The sequence below is a fragment of the Asterias amurensis genome, chromosome 6 (assembly GCF_032118995.1).
Source record: "Asterias amurensis chromosome 6, ASM3211899v1".
NCBI lineage: Eukaryota > Metazoa > Echinodermata > Asteroidea > Forcipulatida > Asteriidae > Asterias > Asterias amurensis.
In genome coordinates, this window is record NC_092653.1 from 4,839,862 (window position 1) to 4,862,998 (window position 23,137).

Sequence of the window (23,137 nt, forward strand, 5' to 3'; positions counted from 1 at the left end):
TAAGGACTAGTCCTAACTTAGGACTAGTCCTAGGAGATATTAAAAACTTAAGGGTTACACATGTCACATATTCGGTTCACTGTTAGAAAGAGTAACCCGTCCTAACTCGAGATAAGACTAGTCCTAACTCTTTACGAAATCGACAGATTTTAATACGAGGGTTTGGTTTGAATCCTATCTAGTAGCTAGTAGCCTGTGGAGTTTTCTCAGTTGGACTCTTGAGTATAAAGGATTTATCACATAGGGCCAAAATATTCATCTTTTTGAAGTGTGTGCCGTTAACCTATTTTCTTTACTTTTGTAAATGTTATCTATATATTGTGACAGTAAACATTGAGGCACTCTTGCAGACATACTGGGCTTTTAAAAAAACGCCTCACAAATACACAACTGTAATAATTATTTTTATATTACTGCTAGGCCCATAATAATTATTATTGTAAATTGTTTGCCCTAAAATTATCAACACAAATTGTACATTTTAAAAATACCTAAAGTGACATTGGTTTGTAAATATTTTGAACTTTCTGTGTTTGATTGTTGAATTTTAAAGCTTTATTTGGTATTTCATCTAATAAAGCTGCTTGCTTCTTAAAGATTTTTGTAAGTGTGATTTTGTCTGATTTCAGCCAGTCTTTTGACAAAGATGCAAAGATTGCCCCCTTGTTTTATTTGATTTCACACACATTTTTGACAAAAATTTTAGGTTTACCCCGTATGAATTTATCAGATTTCAGGCACGTTTTAACTAAAATGCAAGAGTTACACCCCTTGTGATTTTTTTATTTCAGCAAATTTTTGACAAAAATTCGAGGCTCACCACCTATGATTTTATTGTAGTTCAGCTTTTTTTTGACAAAAATGCAAGGCTTACGCCTTGTGATTTTATTAGATTTTCAGCCAGTTTGGGAAAAAACTGTAAAGCTTAACTCTTGTGATTTTATCTGATTTCAGCTAATTTTGGACAAAAACGCAAGGCTTACCCCGCCCTTATGATTTAATTCGAGTTCAGCAAATTTTGAATAAAAAATGCAAGGCATACCCCTTGTGATTTGATTTGATTTCAGCAAATTTTTGAAAAAATTGCAAGGTTTACCCCTTGTGATTATATTACTTTTCAGCTAATTTTTGACAAAAATGCTTGTGTTTTTATCTGATTCCAGCTAATTTGGGACAAAAATGCAAGGTTTACCCCCTGTGAATTCATCTGATTTCAGCCAATTCTGGACAAAAATGCAGGGCTTACCCCTTGTGATTTTATTTGATATCAGCAAATTTGTGAAAAAAATTGCAAGGTTTACCCCTTGTGATTTTATTTGATATCAGCAAATTTGTGAAATAATTGCAAGGTTTACCCCTTGTGATTTTATTACTTTTGTGTATACAAGTGAATGGAAAACTACACAACCATACACAAGTCAATGGGAAACTACACAACCATACACAAGTCAATGGGAAACTACACAACCATACACAAGTCAATGGGAAACTACACAACGAGATACCAGTTAATGGGAAACTACACAACCATACACAAGTCAATGGGAAACTACACAACTACATACCAGTTAATGGCAAATTACACAACCATACACAAGTCAATGGGAAACTACACAACCATACACAAGTCAATAGGAAACTACACAACCACACACAAGTCAACGGGAAACTACACAACAATACACCAGTCAATGTAAAATTACACAACCATAAACAAGTCAATGGGAAACTACACAACCATACACAAGTCAATGGGAAACTACACTACCACACACAAGTCAATGGGAAACTACACAACCATACACAAGTCAATGGGAAACTATACAACCATACACAAGTCAATTGGAAACTACACAACCATACACATGTCAATGGGAAACTACACAACCATACACAAGTCAATGGGAAACTACACTACCACACACAAGTCAATGGGAAACTACACAACCATACACAAGTCAATGGGAAACTACACAACCATACACATGTCAATGGGAAATTACACAACCATACACATGTCAATGGGAAACTACACAACAATACACCAGTCAATGGGAAATTACACAACCATACACAAGTCAATGGGAAACTACACAACCATACACAAGTCAATGGGAAACTACACAACCGTGACGAAGCTCCGCTGGCCCCCACGAGCCACCGCTTCGACTAGTGTAACGCTCATGGGGGACGGACAAGTCAAGTGGAAACTACACAACCATACACATGTCAATGGGAAACTACACAACCATACACAAGTCAATGGGAAACTACACAACCATACACAAGTCAAGCGGAAACTACACAACCATACACATGTCAATGGGAAACTACACAACCATACACAAGTCAATGGGAAACTACACAACCATACACAAGTCAAGTGGAAACTACACAACCATACACATGTCAATGGGAAACTACACAACCATACACAAGTCAATGGACACTTCACAACCATACACAAGTCGATGGGAATTGACACAACCACACACCAGTCAATGGGAAACTACACAACCATACACAAGTCAATGGGAAACTACACAACCATACACAAGTCAATGGGAAACTACACTACCTCACACAAGTCAATGGGAAACTACACAACCATACACAAGTCAATGGGAAACTATACAACCATACACAAGTCAATTGGAAACTACACAACCATACACAAGTCAATTGGAAACTACACAACCATACACATGTCAATGGGAAATTACACAACCATACACATGTCAATGGGAAACTACACAACAATACACCAGTCAATGGGAAATTACACAACCATACACAAGTCAATGGGAAACTACACAACCATACACAAGTCAATGGGAAACTACACAACCGTGACGAAGCTCCGCTGGCCCCCACGAGCCACCGCTCCGACTAGTGTAACGCTCATGGGGGACGGACAAGTCAAGTGGAAACTACACAACCATCATGTCAATGGGAAACTACACAACCATACACAAGTCAATGGGAAACTACACAACCATACACAAGTCAAGCGGAAACTACACAACCATACACATGTCAATGGGAAACTACACAACCATACACAAGTCAAGCGGAAACTACACAACCATACACATGTCAATGGGAAACTACACAACCATACACAAGTCAATAGGAAACTACACAACCACACACAAGTCAACGGGAAACTACACAACAATACACCAGTCAATGTAAAATTACACAACCATAAACAAGTCAATGGGAAACTACACAACCATACACATGTCAATGGGAAACTACACAACCATACACAAGTCAATAGGAAACTACACAACCACACACAAGTCAACGGGAAACTACACAACAATACACCAGTCAATGTAAAATTACACAACCATAAACAAGTCAATGGGAAACTACACAACCATACACAAGTCAAGCGGAAACTACACAACCATACACATGTCAATGGGAAACTACACAACCATACACAAGTCAATAGGAAACTACACAACCACACACAAGTCAACGGGAAACTACACAACAATACACCAGTCAATGTAAAATTACACAACCATAAACAAGTCAATGGGAAACTACACAACCATACACAAGTCAATGGGAAACTACACTACCACACACAAGTCAATGGGAAACTACACAACCATACACAAGTCAATGGGAAACTATACAACCATACACAAGTCAATTGGAAACTACACAACCATACACATGTCAATGGGAAACTACACAACCATACACAAGTCAATGGGAAACTACACTACCACACACAAGTCAATGGGAAACTACACAACCATACACAAGTCAATGGGAAACTACACAACCATACACATGTCAATGGGAAATTACACAACCATACACATGTCAATGGGAAACTACACAACAATACACCAGTCAATGGGAAATTACACAACCATACACAAGTCAATGGGAAACTACACAACCATACACAAGTCAATGGGAAACTACACAACCGTGACGAAGCTCCGCTGGCCCCCACGAGCCACCGCTTCGACTAGTGTAACGCTCATGGGGGACGGACAAGTCAAGTGGAAACTACACAACCATACACATGTCAATGGGAAACTACACAACCATACACAAGTCAATGGGAAACTACACAACCATACACAAGTCAAGCGGAAACTACACAACCATACACATGTCAATGGGAAACTACACAACCATACACAAGTCAATGGGAAACTACACAACCATACACAAGTCAAGTGGAAACTACACAACCATACACATGTCAATGGGAAGCTACACAACCATACACAAGTCAATGGACACTTCACAACCATACACAAGTCGATGGGAATTGACACAACCACACACCAGTCAATGGGAAACTACACAACCATACACAAGTCAATGGGAAACTACACAACCATACACAAGTCAATGGGAAACTACACTACCTCACACAAGTCAATGGGAAACTACACAACCATACACAAGTCAATGGGAAACTATACAACCATACACAAGTCAATTGGAAACTACACAACCATACACAAGTCAATTGGAAACTACACAACCATACACATGTCAATGGGAAATTACACAACCATACACATGTCAATGGGAAACTACACAACAATACACCAGTCAATGGGAAATTACACAACCATACACAAGTCAATGGGAAACTACACAACCATACACAAGTCAATGGGAAACTACACAACCGTGACGAAGCTCCGCTGGCCCCCACGAGCCACCGCTCCGACTAGTGTAACGCTCATGGGGGACGGACAAGTCAAGTGGAAACTACACAACCATCATGTCAATGGGAAACTACACAACCATACACAAGTCAATGGGAAACTACACAACCATACACAAGTCAAGCGGAAACTACACAACCATACACATGTCAATGGGAAACTACACAACCATACACAAGTCAATGGGAAACTACACAACCATACACAAGTCAAGTGGAAACTACACAACCATACACATGTCAATGGGAAACTACACAACCATACACAAGTCAATGGACACTTCACAACCATACACAAGTCGATGGGAATTGACACAACCACACACCAGTCAATGGGAAACTACACAACCATACACAAGTCAATGGGAAACTACACAACCATACACAAGTCAATGGGAAACTACACTACCACACACAAGTCAATGGGAAACTACACAACCATACACAAGTCAATGGGAAACTATACAACCATACACAAGTCAATTGGAAACTACACAACCATACACAAGTCAATGGAAACTACACAACCATACACATGTCAATGGGAAATTACACAACCATACACATGTCAATGGGAAACTACACAACAATACACCAGTCAATGGGAAATTACACAACCATACACAAGTCAATGGGAAACTACACAACAGTGACGAAGCTCCGCTGGCCCCCACGAGCCACCACTCCGACTAGTGTAACGCTCATGGGGGACGGACAAGTCAAGTGGAAACTACACAACCATCATGTCAATGGGAAACTACACAACCATACACAAGTCAATGGGAAACTACACAACCATACACAAGTCAATGGGAAACTACACAACCATACACAAGTCAAGCGGAAACTACACAACCATACACATGTCAATGGGAAACTACACAACCATACACAAGTCAATGGGAAACTACACAACCATACACAAGTCAAGTGGAAACTACACAACCATACACATGTCAATGGGAAACTACACAACCATACACAAGTCAATGGACACTTCACAACCATACACAAGTCGATGGGAATTGACACAACCACACACCAGTCAATGGGAAACTACACAACCATACACAAGTCAATGGGAAACTACACAGCCATACACAAGTCAATGGGAAACTACACAACCATACACAAGTCAATGGGATACTTCACAACCATACACAAGTCAATGGGAAACTGCACAACCATACACAAGTCAAGGGGAATTGACACAACCATACACCAGTCAATGGGAAACTATACAACCATACACAAGTCAATGGGAATTGACACAACCATACACCAGTCAATGGGAAACTACACAACCATACACAAGTCAATGGGAAACTACACAACCATACACAAGTCAATGGGAATATACACAACCATACACAATTCCTCCCCCCCCCCCCCCCCGAAAAAAAATTGCCAGTTTTAGAAGGCCTTTCAAAATCGCCGCCCGACTTTTTATTATTTTGGGGTTTTTTTTCTTTAATAAAAAAAAAAATCAGAAATTTAATTGTGGACAAAAAAGTGTTCCAAAATGCATCAAAAACCTCTTCAGAATGATTAAAACTAACATGAGGTACACAGAATATGTTATTGGTTAATGTGGATTGTGTCAGATTATTTCCTTCCAAACTAAAAAAAATAATTGTTATGTCTTCGCTAGTGGAGCGCATTTAACGAGTTTGCTAAAACGAATCGGGAAAAACTTGTGCGTTTTGCGCTCTGCCGAATTTTAGTTGCACCTGCTGGAAGAGCAAAAGCATGCGCAATCTGCAAATTTGTGCTCTGTTTGTACAAAGTTTGTACCAAAAAATGATGATTCTGATAAACTGCGTGCAATCTGAAGATTGTGCAAACATTGTAGATTGCGTTTTTGGTACACACAAGCGCGATTTAGCAATGCATGGCAATAATTTTAATTTTTTTTCCGGTCTGGCCCCAATGCGTGAGAAAATGGTTGCTGTGCGTGTGAGCTTGAGACAGAGCCCAAATGCGTGAGTCTCACGCCTAATGTGTGAGACTTGGTAGGTCGGCAAATTTTGGAGAAAAGTGTGAGGCTTACCCTTTGGTGATTTTGTCTGATTTCAACTAAATTGGACAAAAGTGCGAGGATACTCACAAATTTTATTAGTCTCACGAATGCTTTATTCACCAAAAATACCTACGTGATATCTTACACTGTGCCTTTCTAGGGTGTCATATAGAACAATCATATTTACAAAAAATATTTACATTTTTTATAAAATATATGAGAATTAAGACTTAACCTCTTCATTTGATGGATTATCAACCACTAATTTCTATATATTTTCTGGTCAAAATATCTAAGATAGATTGCATTAAGAAGGGAACAAATATTTTGGGGGCATACTGTATTTTTATTCCACCTTTCAGTCTTGACAGAAACTAACCCTTTTTAAGATTTCAAATATTTGTTGACAACAATGCAAGGCTTACTATAAAATATCAACCCATTTTTGACAAAAATGCAAGGCTTACCCCTAGTGACTTTTTCAAATTCTCACTTTATTCCACACTTGTCTCTGTTGCACAGAAAAATAAAATATTGCTTTGCAGAAACAGGTACCGGCCAAAATGCAATATAGTTTACATTGTTGCAGCTGGTACCACACTATTCTTTTGCTGAGCAAAGAAATTTGCAAAAGAAAATTCTGCTCCAACAGCTTTATGAAATTTGGCCCTTCCTTGGCATAACAACCCAGTTTGATTTTTTTTTTTTTTAAGTATAAGATCATTTCATGATCAATTGAAGGTGCTTTTCACATTTTTAAGTTTCTATGGTATACTACATGTATGGATGGATGTGAACACAACAAACATGTCTCATCTTGGCTTCTTTTTACACTTTCATCCCGTTTAAAGACACCAGCATTTCTCAGCGCTTGTTTTTCTCAATATGAATTTTTTCGAGTTAAGCCTGGTTGATACTTCCTGCAAAGGCAAATTTTGAAGTCACAAACGAATAATTCGCATCTGTTGAAATGTGCAGCAAAAACAGGACTGTGACGCCAAAATTCATTTTGCATTGGCAGGAAGAATGAACCGGGCGTGCTTCTGTCCAGAATCTTTGTCATCACTTAGCACTAATAATTTGTTACTTCTTGCTGCTTAGCAGACCACTAAGCATTTAATCTCCTACAACGTCTGACCTCCAGCCTCACTCTTCCCTCCATCCTCTTCCGGTGGTTTCTGAACTTCTTTGGGTTTAGGAATGGAATCTCTCGCCGTCAGCCACCGATGAAGATCAACCTGGAGATGCAATTACAAAGACATGAGTCTAAGGGCCTTGTCACATGGGGCAACTTTTACAGGCAAAAAAAAACTACCGCAGTGCATGCTGCGAGACCACTTTGGAAGCACTGGATACATTTTTCAAGGAATATTTTACCATCACCAAGAAAAAAAATTCAAACTAGAATCCCTTTTCTTCTTTGAGGTTGCCAGTAAATTGCCTCGGACATTCAAAATCAGCACAAAGATATCCAGTGATAGTTGGCCAATAATTTGTATCTGTTAACTTGTATTGGTAAAATTTATAACCAAATATTTGTTTCCAGTTATTTATAAAAATCACCAACATGTTCTTGTACAACAAATTTAGTTTCAATACATGAAATTAAACAATAAACAGACACTTTAAACACTGTACTGAGAGGGGGGTGGGGTGGAGTTATGCGAGTTAGAATCTGGTCACCGGAGTAATATGGCTCTGGATTATTTTTTACACAGGACTTGGGGAAAGTACTGATTTTTAGGGCGGAGTCTAACTTCAAATGATAGGGATGGGGATATTGAAATGGCTTACTGTAATGGGGGACAGGGATAATACAACAAAGCAGAATTTTACCTGGAGATGTACGGTGAGGGGAGGGGGCGGAGTCTGTACATCCTCATCCTCGCTGAGCTGCGATTCAGACCTCTTCATCTTAGAATCTTTCTTATCAGGTTTGCCGGTTTTCTTGCCTAAATGGTAAAATTTAGAAAGATTAGAACAATCGTCACCACCTTAGTGCACAAATCTGAAGTATTTCTGTGAGAGCAGTTTTTTTGTAATGCCACCCACTCCACAGCCTGACCCTTTGACGTAACACTTTGAGGCGCGTGATTTATACGCCAGAAACCTGCCTTGAGTCTACATCAGGATCCTTCCAAATACACCTTTGACCTCCAACTCATTCCACTAGGCGTGCAGGACATTGCTTTCTGCGTTACAAGGACGTGTTCAGAAGGAGACTCAAGAGGACATCCTCCCTTTCCACCTAGTGTAACCTAGACTTGACTCAAGTCCCAATCCCGTGCCATCCCCAGGAAACTACTGTTTTGTGATGCTCTGCACTCCAATAACAATGTGCAGAGTAAGAAACGACCTCGTCAAGTCCCATTCTCGGGACCACATTTTGACGGCGAGCGCGCACTGTACTGTATGCTATGGATTGTTTTATAGTAAGTTGAGGTAATAGCTTAGGGACCTCTCACACGAGAATGGGACTTGAATCAAGTCTAAGTGTAACCTGGCATCAGACAGAATAACCTGGAGAGCCTACACAACGAAAGCCTGCACCAATTATGACACCGAACGGAGACGAAAGGACCTTGAGAGGAGAGCTCGTAGCTACTTCAAGATTTGGCGATGAATGCCCGTGTCGGGCAATGGCCACTACTACTACATTTCACATGGAGATTCAAAGTCAAATCTATAGACCAATCCGACGAAACAAAATTGGTAGCGGTCTCTATTAAAAAATTACCAACTGCGGTGTCTTTTTGTGCACAAACTAGGCATTGAAGACACCACAGTGGTGCCCAGTGCTCAATAACTGTGTGCCCGTTGCGTGCCTGGATTTGTCTATATATACATGTATCCACACAAACATTATGCATGCTGCATGCAGATGACCGAAAAGGCAGCCGACCAATCAAACATCACCTCAGACCAATCAAAGCACAGATACAGAAAGCTTACGTCACTGCACCTTTTATCCGATGAAATTATTGTATCCAATGAAATCACTGGTTCTGTAGAACCAGTGCCTGTCTTTATCCTTGCCCATAAAGACAGGGGACCAGTCAAGCTACTTCACTCTGTCTGCTTAATGTCACTTATGGCTGCTTTGCCTTTTGTTGGTTATGTTGGGAAAGATTCAGAAAATGTTCTTTTAATTATTTATACCTACCCTTGTCTTTGTCTTTATCTTTTACTTCTTTTCCTTTCTTGGCCTTTGAGGTGTCTCCACTTTCCTTTTTCTTCTTTTTGTCCTACAAATAAAAAAAGTAACAATTACTCTTTAGTTTTTCATAACTCAATTACAGATTAAATGAGAGCTGTCATGAAAAAGGGAATATTTACACACATTCCAGCATTTCATAATCAAACGCCCAATTTTATTTTTGGATGGCCTGAAAAACTGTTGGACATCCTTGAAGATGCCCTATTTATTTGGGCAAGTAAATGCTTTGTACACTAAATACAAAACATAACATCTGAATACCAGTGTTGTGACTACGTTAAACTGGCTGGTCGACACCAACCAGTTCTTTAAATAAACATGACTAGCACTCATGCAATGTTAAAGCATTGCCAACCAGTACTTTTTTTGCGGACAGTGTAAAAAACAATCTGTGATCTATCTAGGTTTTTGATAACCGAGATAATAATACAACACAATGATCTTTATTAGATCCCAAAAAGGGTAATTCAAATGCTGGCATAATCGAGTTATAACCTTCAGTGATATGTATTTTTCTTACCTTCTTAGACTCTGAGCCCTCCTCTTTTTTCTGCTCCTCCTCCTCCTCCCCTACATCCAGTGATCCTCCTACACACCTACATGTCTCCTCAGTGCTATACTCCCCATCAATGAAGCTAGATAACTCCACAGTGTACAGACCTAGGACGGTCACCTCTGGAGGCGAGTGGATCAATTCTATCTCCGGTTCCTTCTTCTTCTTCCCCTTTCCACCTCCGGGTTTTTCCTGGATAGATACATGAGGTGAGTTAATAATTTTAGTTTGGGTTTGAACAAAGAAAACATTACTGGAGCGGGATTTGAACCAATGACCTCCAGAGGGTGCCAGTCAGAAGCCATATGATCATTAAATGGCTGTATGGCTTCCGACTGGCACAAAATAACAAAATTATTGAAAAAATAGGGAGACCCCAACATAGAGATATAGATAGCTCAGTTGGAAGAGCGCCGGCACAATAATCCTGAGGTCGTTGGTTCATAACCCCAATTTATGATTATTGTTGTCACTATGATAGAAAGAGGTATCCTTAACTCTAATATTGTAAACTGATCTAAGAAAACCTTTTATTTTATTGCAATATAACTTATAAAACATTAAAAATCACTGGGGTGTGTTTTGGCGGTCATGACCAACAACAGTTTCGGATGAATTTGCCATTGGTGAATCACTGGCCAATGAGCGTAAAAGTTACAGGTAACAACTGCCAAAACACACCCGAGACTTTAGTTCCTCCTACCTTGGGTTTCTCTTTCTCGTTTTTACTATCCTTCCCGGTTTTGGCTGACTTGGCATGTCCCCCTCCTGCTCCTCCCTTCTCTGCCTTCTTGCCTGCCTCACTGGCCTTCTCTTCACCCTCCTCTGCTGGTACGGACAGCACCTGATAAAAACAATCGTATAATGGTCAGTGAATAAGAGAAGACATCAAATGCAGCAATAATACTGACTCTTGAATAAAGTAGCAAACTTTTGTTGAAAACAGGGGGCCCAAGATCAGGGAAGAATGCAAAATTAACTAGGCAGTTACGCGAGGATAGCCTTGTCAGGTTGTTTAAAGCCATTGGACACTTTCGGTAAACAGTATTGTCCAAGGCCCACACTTCGTGTATCACAACTTATATATAAAATAACAAACCTGTGAAAATTTAGGCTCAATCGGACGTCGGAGTCGGGAGAAAATAACGGGAAAACCCACCCTTGTATCCGCACGTTTCGCAGTGTCATGAAATGTGTTTAAAATAAATCCGTAATTCTCGATATTGAGAATTGATATTGTTTTACTGTTCTTAAAAAGTAAAATAAAAGCATTTCATGGAATAATATTTAAAGAGAAGTCTTTCACCACTACCTTCTGTAAACCCTGTAAGTTATTTGAAAATCTTTGAACTTTTTTTCTGTACCGAAAGGGTCCAATGGCTTTAAGGTTATCCATGGTTTACCATCTGCAAGCTTTCAGCAACTCCTCAAGCTATATCTGAAAAGATGGCTTTGGCTATGGCTAAAGCTAGATCGCTGAATGAAAAATTCCAATTCTTCTGCTGCATACTGCTGCATGTAACTTTAAAGGCAGTAGACACTATTGGTAATTACTCCAAATAATTATTGGCATAAAACCTTACTTGGTAACGAGTAATGGGGAGAGGTTGATAGTATAAAACATTGTGAGAAACAGCTCCCTCTGAAGTGACCTAGTTTTGGAGAAAGAAGTAATTTTCCACGAATTTGATTTCGAGACCTCAAGTTTAGAACTTGAGGTCTCGAAATCAAGCATCTGAAAGCACACAACTTCGTGTGACAAGGGTGTTTTTTCTTTCATAGTTATCTCGCAACTCCGATGACCGATTGAGCTCAAACTTTCACAGGTTTGTTATTTTAGGCATTTGTTGAGATACACCAAGTGAGAAGACTGCTGTTCGACAATTACCAATAGTGTCCAGTGTCTTTAAGTTCTATTTTGTGAGATACATTTGTGGAACATTACAAACAACACAAAGTGGGGAATTCTGTGGCTAAACGCTCCTTCAAATTGGTCCTAGATGATCACTTAGAGCAAGTACAAGACATGAATATTGATCAGATATTGGTATGAGTAAGTCTTGCACCTTGTCTTCTTTTACAGTGATTGCCATTCCCCTCTTCAAAAACTCCTTCAGCGCAGGCAAATCATCGATGACCAACTCGTGCTCCCAGGTGAATTCCAGGCCCTCCTCAGACCATTGCAACCCCTCTGTTCGGTATGGAACTAGCTTTAATGGAGGCAGTGGTGAACCTGAGTGGTCTGTACCATTACTGGCTGAGGGGGGTGGCTGCTGATCTGATTGGTCTTCATCATCGGCTTCTGTGAAAAATGTTCCCTCTGTGACAGGTCCATCTAAAGAAGTTAGAAGGGAAGATTTAGAAATATTAGCATGAAGGTTTTGCTGTTTTAGGCCTTCCATCTTCAGGAAAGATTGGCGGTTTTTAAAAATAGTTATTGTTTTTAAAGTATCTACATGTATTTACCTTGGTTTGTGACTGGTTCTACAGTATTGATGCGCTGTTCATCACTATCCGTTTGCTCAACGACATCGTCTGAACTTGGTAGCTGAGGCTAAAAAACAATAAGGGAGTGAGTTAGTCAACAAAGTGTACCAAATTCTGCACTAAGACTCGTCACCAGGGCCCAATTTCATAGAGCTGCTAAGCAGGAAAAAATTGCTTAGCATGACATTTCTTCCTTGATAAAAACAAGGTTACCAACAAAATTTCCAGTTGCATATTCCTTGTTATTGGTATTCAGCTGTTGTTTGCTTATCCTGAAAATCACTTGGAATTTTGGTTGGTAATCCTGTTTTTATCAAAAAGCAAATTTTTGTGCTTAGCAGCTCTATGAAATTGGGCCCAGATTCGGGATTCCATCAGACTCAGTACATAAAATTACAATTTTTTTTTTGGTGGGGGGAAGGGGGAGATTCTCAGGTTGGCTCGGTGGTTTCTTTCCCTGCCTTTCACCTCTGTGGACCCCGGTTCGAATCCCACCTCAGACTCGGAGCATTGCATGTGGATTGGGTTTTCAGTCCCTACATGATAGAATGGGTTTTTCCCCATTGGGGTTTTCCTTCCACATCTAAAATCTTTCCATTTCTTCTTGTTTTCTATTCATCCTATTGGAGCTAATTGTGCTATTGGATGTGTCATCAAATAAACAAATGAATTAATACAAATAAAACACTTACCCCTGAATCCTTCTCCAAGTCCCCTGTCTCTTTATCAGTCAAGAGCGATGCGACATCTTTGCTCTGAGCTGTCAAAACCCTAGCCTGGAAATCCTCCAGGAACATGCACTCTACATAGTAGGTACGCGTCACAATGGGAAACTCAGGCTGTTCCTCGGTGGCCTGCGGGAAAGTAAAAGATGCCATCTGGAAATTTATTTGTTTCTGATGCTCGTTGAGGTCTCATTTAAAATCCGCTATGAATTAGTATAAAATAAAGTGAAACTTCTAAAGGCAGTGGACACTATTGGTAATTATTCAAAATAATTGTTAGCATCAAAACTTATTTGGTAATGAGATATGGAGTGCCGTTGATAGTATAAAAACAATGTGAGAAACTCCCTCTGAAGTAACATAGTTTTGAGAAATAGGTAATTTCTCACTCAAATAATAAAAATTTCAGGTCCTACATGCCTGAAGCCTATTTGATGCATCTTGAGGCACACAAATGTTTGCAGCAAGAGTCTTTTCTCTCTCACTGTTTTCTTGCAACTTCTTTGACCGATTGAGCCCATATTTTCACAGGTTTTTTATTTAATGCATATGTTGGGATACACCAAGTGGTCTTTGACAATTCCCAAAAGTGTCCAGTGCCTTTATCCCCATAAATGTAAGCCTAAAAAAGTTCCCCTTACCTGAAGTTCCGGGGGCATTGGAATACCTGTCACCATGCCAACCTTGACAGTAACCTTTGCCTCGTCTAAAATAAATTCTGTCAAAACAAAAAGAATATTAATAGTTTGGGGGGCTAATCATCCTTACTCGCAGCTAAGAGCTGAGTTGCGAAGGACGCGGCTACAACGTTTTTGAGAAGCAGGCATGCATGGGCGCATTCAGCTGCCAGCCACATCAACCCATTATGACCACGGAGCACAGCCAAGATCGAAAGTGTTTGATTTTTCCCGAGGGAGGAAAACCGGATAGTCTGGAAAACCCTCGTGGCACAGCAGAGAACCAACGCACAACTCAACTCACATATGGCCCCGACCGGGAATCGAACCGGGGTCACCTTGGTGAGAGGCGAGCGCTTTACGCACAAGCCAACCGTGCCACCACAAAAAACACTTAAAACCGTTTCATGGCTTCTGACTGGCACCCAAGAACAAAGATATTGACTAATAGGGAGACCGACAACATAGGGCTGGATAGCTCAGTCTGGCGACCACTGGCTTATCTGTAATTGTTCTCTACTTTTACCTCTTCGTTTAATAGACCATTCTTTAATTAGCTGTATGTTCAATTTGCAATAATATGGAAGTAATTGTCGAGTTGAATTGAATTTAATTAAATTTACTCTGGAGATTGCTGAAATGGCTTGGGTGATGAGATCGAGAAAATAGTGGGAGAAACCACTCACCTATTTTTCTGGCCAGACCCTTGAAGTGGTGTTTCTCATCTGCCGAGATCCCAATATCATCAAGAATGGACAGACTTCGTAGGCTGTCTATAATGAAACCTCGATAGCCTGGTATCAACTATCAAGAATGAAAGAGTGTTAACAGTTTATTAGTTTGATTTGTAGTTTAATTAACACACGTTGCACACTTTGTAATTCAGTAGGATTTTAGTATTTGAACGATGGGAGTATCATCATGTGAGGCTTGCCGTAGCACTGGCTGTAAATCTCTTTGAGTAGTGTTGGTTCTGAAAAGAAACAGTGGTGGCAAATCAATGTAACAATCAGTATGCTCTGATGGCACTTCTACCTAGTTTTGGAACCCCTAAAGTTAAAATTTCACAAAGTATTTAGGAACAGTTTCCTCAGCACTAGAGAAGTAGACAGAAGAGCAGGATTTCTTCACAAGAGGGAAAAATAAAAGCTGGTCTTCATCACTAGACCGACTTAAAAAGTTTGAATTCAGATACAATTCTAAAATTCCTCAACCCCGATATTATTAGTCTGTCAATATTTTTTAAAACAAACATTGGGGTGGGTGGGTCAAAAGGATTTGTGAAAAAAATATTGACATTTTTAAACACTGATTGTTCTGAATAGCCCCAGAGGAATGCACTTACTGCAAGAGGGTTACCGATTAGGACGAGATTCCTGAGTTTGGGAAGCGTTGCTAGCGTCTGCACGACCTCGATGAGGTCACAAAGGTTATTATGACTCAGATCAAGAGATAATAGATCGGGCCTGGAAACAGAACAAACAAGAAATTTAATAACAGTGTGTTATTTAAGCCTTGAAATAATGTAGGGATTTGTTTGTTTAGAGTACCTAAGGGCTGACCTTAAAAAAAGAAATACGATAAAATAGGAAGCTTGTTAAAATACATCAGGTTTAAATTGACAAGTTTCTTATCTAACAAAGTGGATAGTCTGTAGTGGATGTTCATGTAGCGATAGTGGATAGTCTTATAGACATAGTAGATAGTCACATAGAATATAGTGGATAGTCAAACAGACATAGTAGAAAATCACATAGAGATAGTGGAAAATTCATAGTAGATAGTCCCATAGAGATAATAATAACAGTTCTTATATAGCGCATTTCACAATAACCGTATGCGCTTTACATTAGTGCCCTGGTCAACGGGCCAATAACGTCTCTTTTTTAATGTTTCTCAGCTCCCTTAGGAGTATACAACCTGGGCAACAATTTATATCCAGTTTATATTCATTCACAATATCAACCTCTACCCTCGCAGGTACCCATTTATACCCCTGGGTGAAGAGAAGCAATTATAGTAAAGCATCTTGCTCAAGATGCTTTGACTATAGTGGATAGTCTCATAGAGATAGTGAAAACTTTATAGTGAAATTAGTTGATAATCACAAAATTTCTTACCAGTAGGTTCCCGTCATGTAGTCATGTAGAGCAGAGATCTTGTTTAGACCAAGGCCAAGATGACTTAAAGTGGGAGGTGGCTTGTTGCATAACGGTTCCAAATCACTGATCTGATTGGCCACAAGCTCCAAAACCTAGGCATTGTGAAAAAAAAACCCGTTAAGTTGGAAATAGCAGTAGAGAGTGTTGAAAACTGGGTCCAACTTCATAAAGCTGTTTAGCAGAAAATACTGCTTAGCAATTAAATTCTATGCTAAAGCATAAACTGAGTGGGGCACCAGTTTCGACAATATAAACTTTATGGAACTTTATAAGGCATGATTTCACAAAGAGCTTGGATTGATCTTAAGTTATTTAATAGCAAAGTGTGATGTCATTATACAACCACTGTGGAAATACCGACAACTCATCTTAAATTGAATCTTTAGTGCTTTGTGAAATAGAGCCCTGGCCCCATCAATCTTACAAAAGCTAGTAAATTGCACAAGCAACATAAATCCTTAAGGTCACCTGGAAGTGGTATTTTTTCAAAATAAAGCTTTTGTCACTAATACATGTGTTTTGATGAGTGGAATGTGAATGAACAGTTAACTAAGGTTTTAAAAAATCAGTTCTTATGTTATTTACAAATTTAAGAGTAGACCCTGACCCGAGAGGGCGCTGTTCGTGACGTCAATCGAGGCAGACTTTGCCTGTAATGCGTAGAGTAAACACAATTGCAAAGTACATGTCCGGACCAAGTCGTGAGTTTGTTCGTTTCAAAAAATGCAATTTTCAGGCAATGCTGACCAGGTGTATTGCTGCTGAATGCAGAAAAACACTTTTTGAAATGTACCAACTCACGACTTGGACGTACACGTACTTTGCACGTGTGTTTACTATACGCATTGCAGGCAAAGTCTGCCTCGATTGACGTCACAAAAGGGGTAGGCGGAGTCAGCCCCCCAAACAACTTTATATATTTTTTAAACATATAAATCGTGACAAACAATTACTAAAAAAAATTGTTTTATTGTTCGTAAGCATATACTCTTATGTTTGAAAGAAAAAACAATTCTATTTCCAGGTGACTTTAAAGGCACTGGGCACCTTCGGTAATAATTGTCAAAGACCAGTATTCACACTTGATGTATCCCAACATATGCATACAATTTTTGACTCAAATTTTTGACTTAACTGGTCACTAAAGTTGCAAGAGAATATCAAAAGAAATAATGCCACTGTTGCACTGATAAAGGCTTCAAGTCTGAAGAATTTTTCCAATTCAAGCATCTTAGTGAGATATCACCTTTCTCAAAATCTACGTCACTCCAGAGGGAGTCGTTTCTCACAATGTTTTATACTATCAACACCTCTCCATTGCCAGTACCAAGTAACAAGGTTTTAGCCAGAATTTGGTAAAAGGGTGTCCAAATTTGCTGGAAATTTTAAAACTGGGTGTCCAAATTGTTCACCTACAATAAATTTACATGTAAATGAAAGATGAAACAGGGTGTCCAAATTAAAAACAGGGTGTCCAAAAGACACCCAGACACCCCTCTGGCTAACACTATGCCAAGTAAGTTGTTATGCAATACACCTTTTTTTAGTAATAACCGAAAGGGTCCAGTGCAGTTAAGTCCATGAGTAGGAAAAGACCTCCGACCATCGACCCCATTACCTTTAGCGTGCTTGGAATATTACGGGTGTCAACTGCTCTCAGTTTATTCACACTCAACGTAAGTTCTTCAAGATTCCTGAACTTGAGTAAACCGTCATCAACTCTATGCACCTTGATAAAAATGGAATCAAAATACAAACAAAATAATAATTCATGTTTAATTGTATCAGGGAATGTATATATTTTTTTAACCCACACCGAAGTGGCTATTGATTGTTGCGGTGCCCACTGCTGATATAGGGCTAGCTTGGTGGTCTAGGCAAAAGTCATGGGTTTAAATCCCACCTGCGTAATTTTCCTGTGGTTAAGTACTGAGCATACAGTGCTTAACAGATATCACTGTAGGGTTAACAACAAAATAATCATCTCATTGTTACCAATGAGTTTCTGAAGCTCAACTGACCAACCCTTTTTGTTTTGCTGGAAGAATGTTTATACACCCCCACGAGAGGATGTTACATACATACTTACATACACTGGGCTTTTATATAGCGTCATTTCATTAAGACATCATCTTTTCTTTGCAGTGGTCGAGGTTAAAGCCTTGAAGGGCGCTGCCGGGCAGGCCCACCCAGAACTGACAAATTTTGCACCGCACTCAGGGGAAAATTCACTGTACTGCCCCGAGACAGATTTCAACAAGATTGCACTTCAGCAACGATGACCCCATAAATAAATGTGAATAACTTTGTTGTCCCGCTCACCCTTGGTGGACTTAAACAAATTGGATTAATAGCTCCTAACCACTTAAGTTGGTCCAGCTACAACCCCGACAGTGGTCTGTGTACTTTGGACAATGGACAGCTATTTTGTGACAAAATTCAATCCACGTTTGTACTTATAAACTTGTTTTTTTAACTTACGATTTTTCTAAAAATAGTTGGGGAGAATCGCAAGAAGAATATTTCTACACTCTAACGAGAGACGTGTCTTAATCTTTACAGTGGTCTGTGTGCAATGAAGTATTGTTAAAGCCGGCGTGAGAACGCTCTCTTTCCAGAGATTGGACCGGAAGTATGGACTATATATAGACTGTTGTCTTCGCGCCAGCGGGAAAATTGTTGGCCAGCAGCCAAGGCAAGAGCCAAGATAACCGACTCTTTGCATTGTGTATGATTAAGTTGTGATAGAGAGACCAGCAGCTCAGTTCAGTGAGTGAGCATTGAACAAGTTGTTCTCAAAGAATAAATAAATCAGTGTGTTTCATATTGAACGGAGTTTGATTTCATTTCTTTTCTGTCTTCGTTTGGCTGCAGAGCAAACAAGGACCCGTTGGCAGTACGTTACAGTATTTTCTTACATTCTTGTCCACTATTCTGAGCGACTTGAAGTGATCCAGAATAAATTGATTGCTGATGAGCCAGGGACTCTTAACAGCGATGTCTCGTAGCTGTTTGGCTTCTGAACTCCAGCTGTAGTCGACGCTGTACGGAGAGAAAGTGGAGGAGATCAACTCCTCGAGGGTCTCCTCTTGCTCTTTATGTGCTCCGACATCTACAAGAACACAAAAGGATAAGTATTTCCATGCCTGGTGAAAAGTCCCCAACATTCAAAACAATCATTAACGATGCTATGTCAGATTTTTGGCCGATTTGACCCAAAAATTTTGATTTAAAATTCAATAGGTATTTTAAAAGGGGTCGAGAAAGTTACAAGCTTTCATTTGAGCCATTGCTCGAAAAAGTTCGCCAATTATTAGTAGCAGTGAAATAAAGTGCTCAGAATTAGTTTTTGTCGGGGTCCCGACAATATATCACGTGACCAATTCTAATGTGTTTTATAAGAAATGTTTTAAATTTTTGTCATGGTTCCTGTCCATTAAAAGTAAAAGTTAAACTTTTTTTTCGTTAGAGCGGGTGATACTCTTTGAAATACCATTCACTCAAACAAATATATTTTTTATTGTTTGAGGCCAAAAATCTGACACAGCAACTTTAACATGAACAGCACATAAAAGGTGACGAATTACAAACTAACTTATTACCAGGCATGTGAGTGGACCCTTAAAAAAAGAGCTGCAAACACTACATCGTGTAACGACAAGTGAGCGCGCGTCACGCATTACGCTGCTAACATTGGGGCACCCGATTAATCCAATGCTTAACACACATTATTGTAGTTGTACATTATTGTTGCGAAGCTTATAAGGCATGCCAAGCCTATATAAGGGTGGGATTTAAAAAAGAAAAAAAAAAAAAAAAAAAAATCGACCTGATAAAGAAAAATCCGGAGATCGTTGGTTCAAATCCCACTCTAGTCCATTCTTTGTTCAACCCAAAAACTCATTCCAAAATTTACCCAGTTTCCCTTGTGGTTTACATTGATATCTGAAACAAAAAGTCGCATCCCCTTAAGGAGATCCCCTAGCTGCCGCTTCCTAGGTTGTATCGTTATTTGGGTGTGATCCCTGGCTACACGGCAGTTAACGGTTGTATGGCTTCTGACTGGCACCCCCGAACAAAGATATTGAAAAATAGGGACACCGCCAATATAGGGCTAGATAGCTCAGTTGGTAGAGCGCCGGCACGTTAATCCGGAGGTCGTTGGTTCGAATCCCACTCAAGTCAATTCTTTGTTCAACCCCAAAAAATCATTTCAAAATTTACCCAGTCAGTTTCCCTTGTGGTTTATATTGATAAAGAAAAAAGCGGATATCCGCTTTCAAGCGGAGATTTGACAGGACTGTATTACAAACCTTTCAGCGTTGTAGTGAAACGTGATTCTGGTAGACTCTTGTCACTCAAGGTGCGCTAAAACGAATAAACAAAATTCCAGTAATAATCCAGGTTGAAAGTAAAATTAAAACAACCTGCCACTGCTTTACTCCTATAACTATGAGGTTCGTTCTGCTATCGTCTAGCGGAATGAACCTCATAGTTCTAGGAGTACCACTGATGAGTGCTACGTGTATAAGAAGCCACTATTATTATGATTTGTTTTATTAATGACACCATAATATTTAGTACATTTTCTAAATATGATTTCCTAAAGAATTTGTGTCTGGGTCACTAGATATATCAAAGAGTTAGTCATTATAAGTGTTTATTTGAAATTAGCAAGATTTACTCCTAGAAGTTAGAACTACATTTGACGAAAAAAAAACCCAGACTTTTCCACTTTCAAGTTTCATTCATGGAGATGATGATGATACTTGATAGCGAAACGAACCTTGTATCAACTGGAAGGAGTAAGCCAACAGAATTAGCTGTAGATCATATAGAGGCTACGTTTATGGTGTTTACTTCGGAACCATGGAAGAAGATGCTTGCTCAGTGCTAGACCCAGTAACTGGGACGCTGTAGTCCTTTTTTGAAATTCGAGTACACCGCCCCAGATACTCAACTGGGTCTAGCTAGGTGCTTGCTCTGTGCACTTGGATTTGAACTATAAACACCTACCACCATTGGTATTTTATTTCAGAGCCAAGAAGTAGAACAATACTGTACTGTAGTTTTCTTTTCACTGACAGTGACACTGTACTGACATGACTGACTACTGTCCTGTTACTTTCGTTATTTTTCTCATGTTGAAATAGCCTAATATGCATGTTAAACCATGGAGGTAGGATTAGACTACCTCCATGGTTAAACCATATAGTCTAGAGCAATCATGGCAATTATTAATTAAACATATCAGCGAATCAGTATCCTGCCACCACTTGTTCACTCATTTTTACAAAAAACGGAACATCTCATGTGAGTGAATTAGATACTATTTTACTTATATCAAAATGCAAAAGTTGTGGCAGGAACTTTTCCTGTTCGACATTCACATACCCAAGATCCTCGTCCGCAGGGAAATTCTGTAAGACATAATGTTCTAAGTTGCCTCTCAAACGCAGTGAAAGCGTCGATTCCAATAGCTACCGGCATGATTGCTTCATTATGCTGTCTAGCTCATATAAAAAATTAAAATATGACAGCGTGCCAATAATTTTGTAACATTCACACCACACTTTCTGTCAAGTTTCGGCTAGCTGTTTTCACTCCTTCACTAGCTGCTCTAAAAATTATCTTCATCGCTTGTGTTGTTTAGCAACGTACTACTGCCCTCTATTGTCAAAACTGAACCAGGTTAATCGTAAGTTTGGGGCGGGGCGTGAACGGAGGCTGGAGGGGGGAGTTTAGACAACAGAGTGTGCGGACTGACTGTGAGGGTGTGCATTATAACTAGGCACTGGACCCTTTTGGTAATAATTACTCAAAATAATTGTTAACTTAAAACTTACTTGGTACATGTTGGGGAATGCAGAGCATCGCGCCTTTCTGGCGCGGCACGGCATTGGGACTCTTGAGTCAAGTTGTTGTTAAGTCTAGTCCGTTTGCCCCCTCCCCACCCCCCCACCCCCCACACACCACTCAAGCGCCGCAGCCCTGACCACTAATGGCAAACTGTATAAAAATTTCTTCTGATAACGCCCTCTTTTGAACAGTTCCCATGGGGACAGTATTCTCCGGCAGACCTGGGACACCGTTGAAAATACTGTCATGCACTGATCATGCTAATAGTAGATTTCGGTGCGTCTAATCACACAGGCTTGAGATTTATTGCACAAATACGTTTGCCATTCGGCAATTTCCATGAGTTCAAAATGTCATGAACTTACAGGAATTCTGACGAACTCCCTAAATATAGCTAGTCTACCAGCAGAGTTAATTCTCAGAAATCAGACTGCATCAAGCAAAATAATCATTACAATACGTTCAAAGGATCATTACAGAATTGTTTTTTTTTTGCTAACAAAACGGTTGCTGGCAGTGTAAGCACCGTATGCAGGCCGACTCCATCATACAAAAAATTGATAAACCTGTAGAGGTTTGATATCGATCGGCCATCTGGGTCACGAGAAAATAATGAAAACCGATTACACATTTTTTTGAGCATGACATCGATTTAATTTTTATTTATTAAAACACTCACTGAGCGATAAACTCCAAACGGGAAATTAGTTTTGTTTAGTTCTC

At 39.6% G+C, this 23,137-nt stretch overlaps 2 protein-coding genes across 2 annotated transcripts in view; one reads left to right on the forward strand and one right to left on the reverse strand.

The window, feature by feature from the left end:
- LOC139938154 (uncharacterized) overlaps window positions 1-23,137 on the forward strand; it is a 313,018-nt gene that overhangs the window by 123,192 nt on the left and 166,689 nt on the right. The window lies entirely within an intron of this gene.
- On the reverse strand, window positions 6,817-22,197 carry LOC139938935 (leucine-rich repeat-containing protein 43-like). Its single transcript, XM_071934609.1, has 16 exons — window positions 21,950-22,197; window positions 20,869-20,923; window positions 19,474-19,667; window positions 18,174-18,284; window positions 16,514-16,647; window positions 15,739-15,859; window positions 15,080-15,197; window positions 14,358-14,434; window positions 13,684-13,845; window positions 12,971-13,058; window positions 12,571-12,839; window positions 11,208-11,348; window positions 10,472-10,696; window positions 9,898-9,979; window positions 8,571-8,686; window positions 6,817-7,972 (listed from the first exon to the last, which is right to left on the reverse strand). Exons 1-16 carry the CDS (start codon window positions 22,043-22,045, stop codon window positions 7,859-7,861), a joined length of 2,103 nt encoding a protein of 700 aa, XP_071790710.1. The 5' UTR covers window positions 22,046-22,197; the 3' UTR covers window positions 6,817-7,858.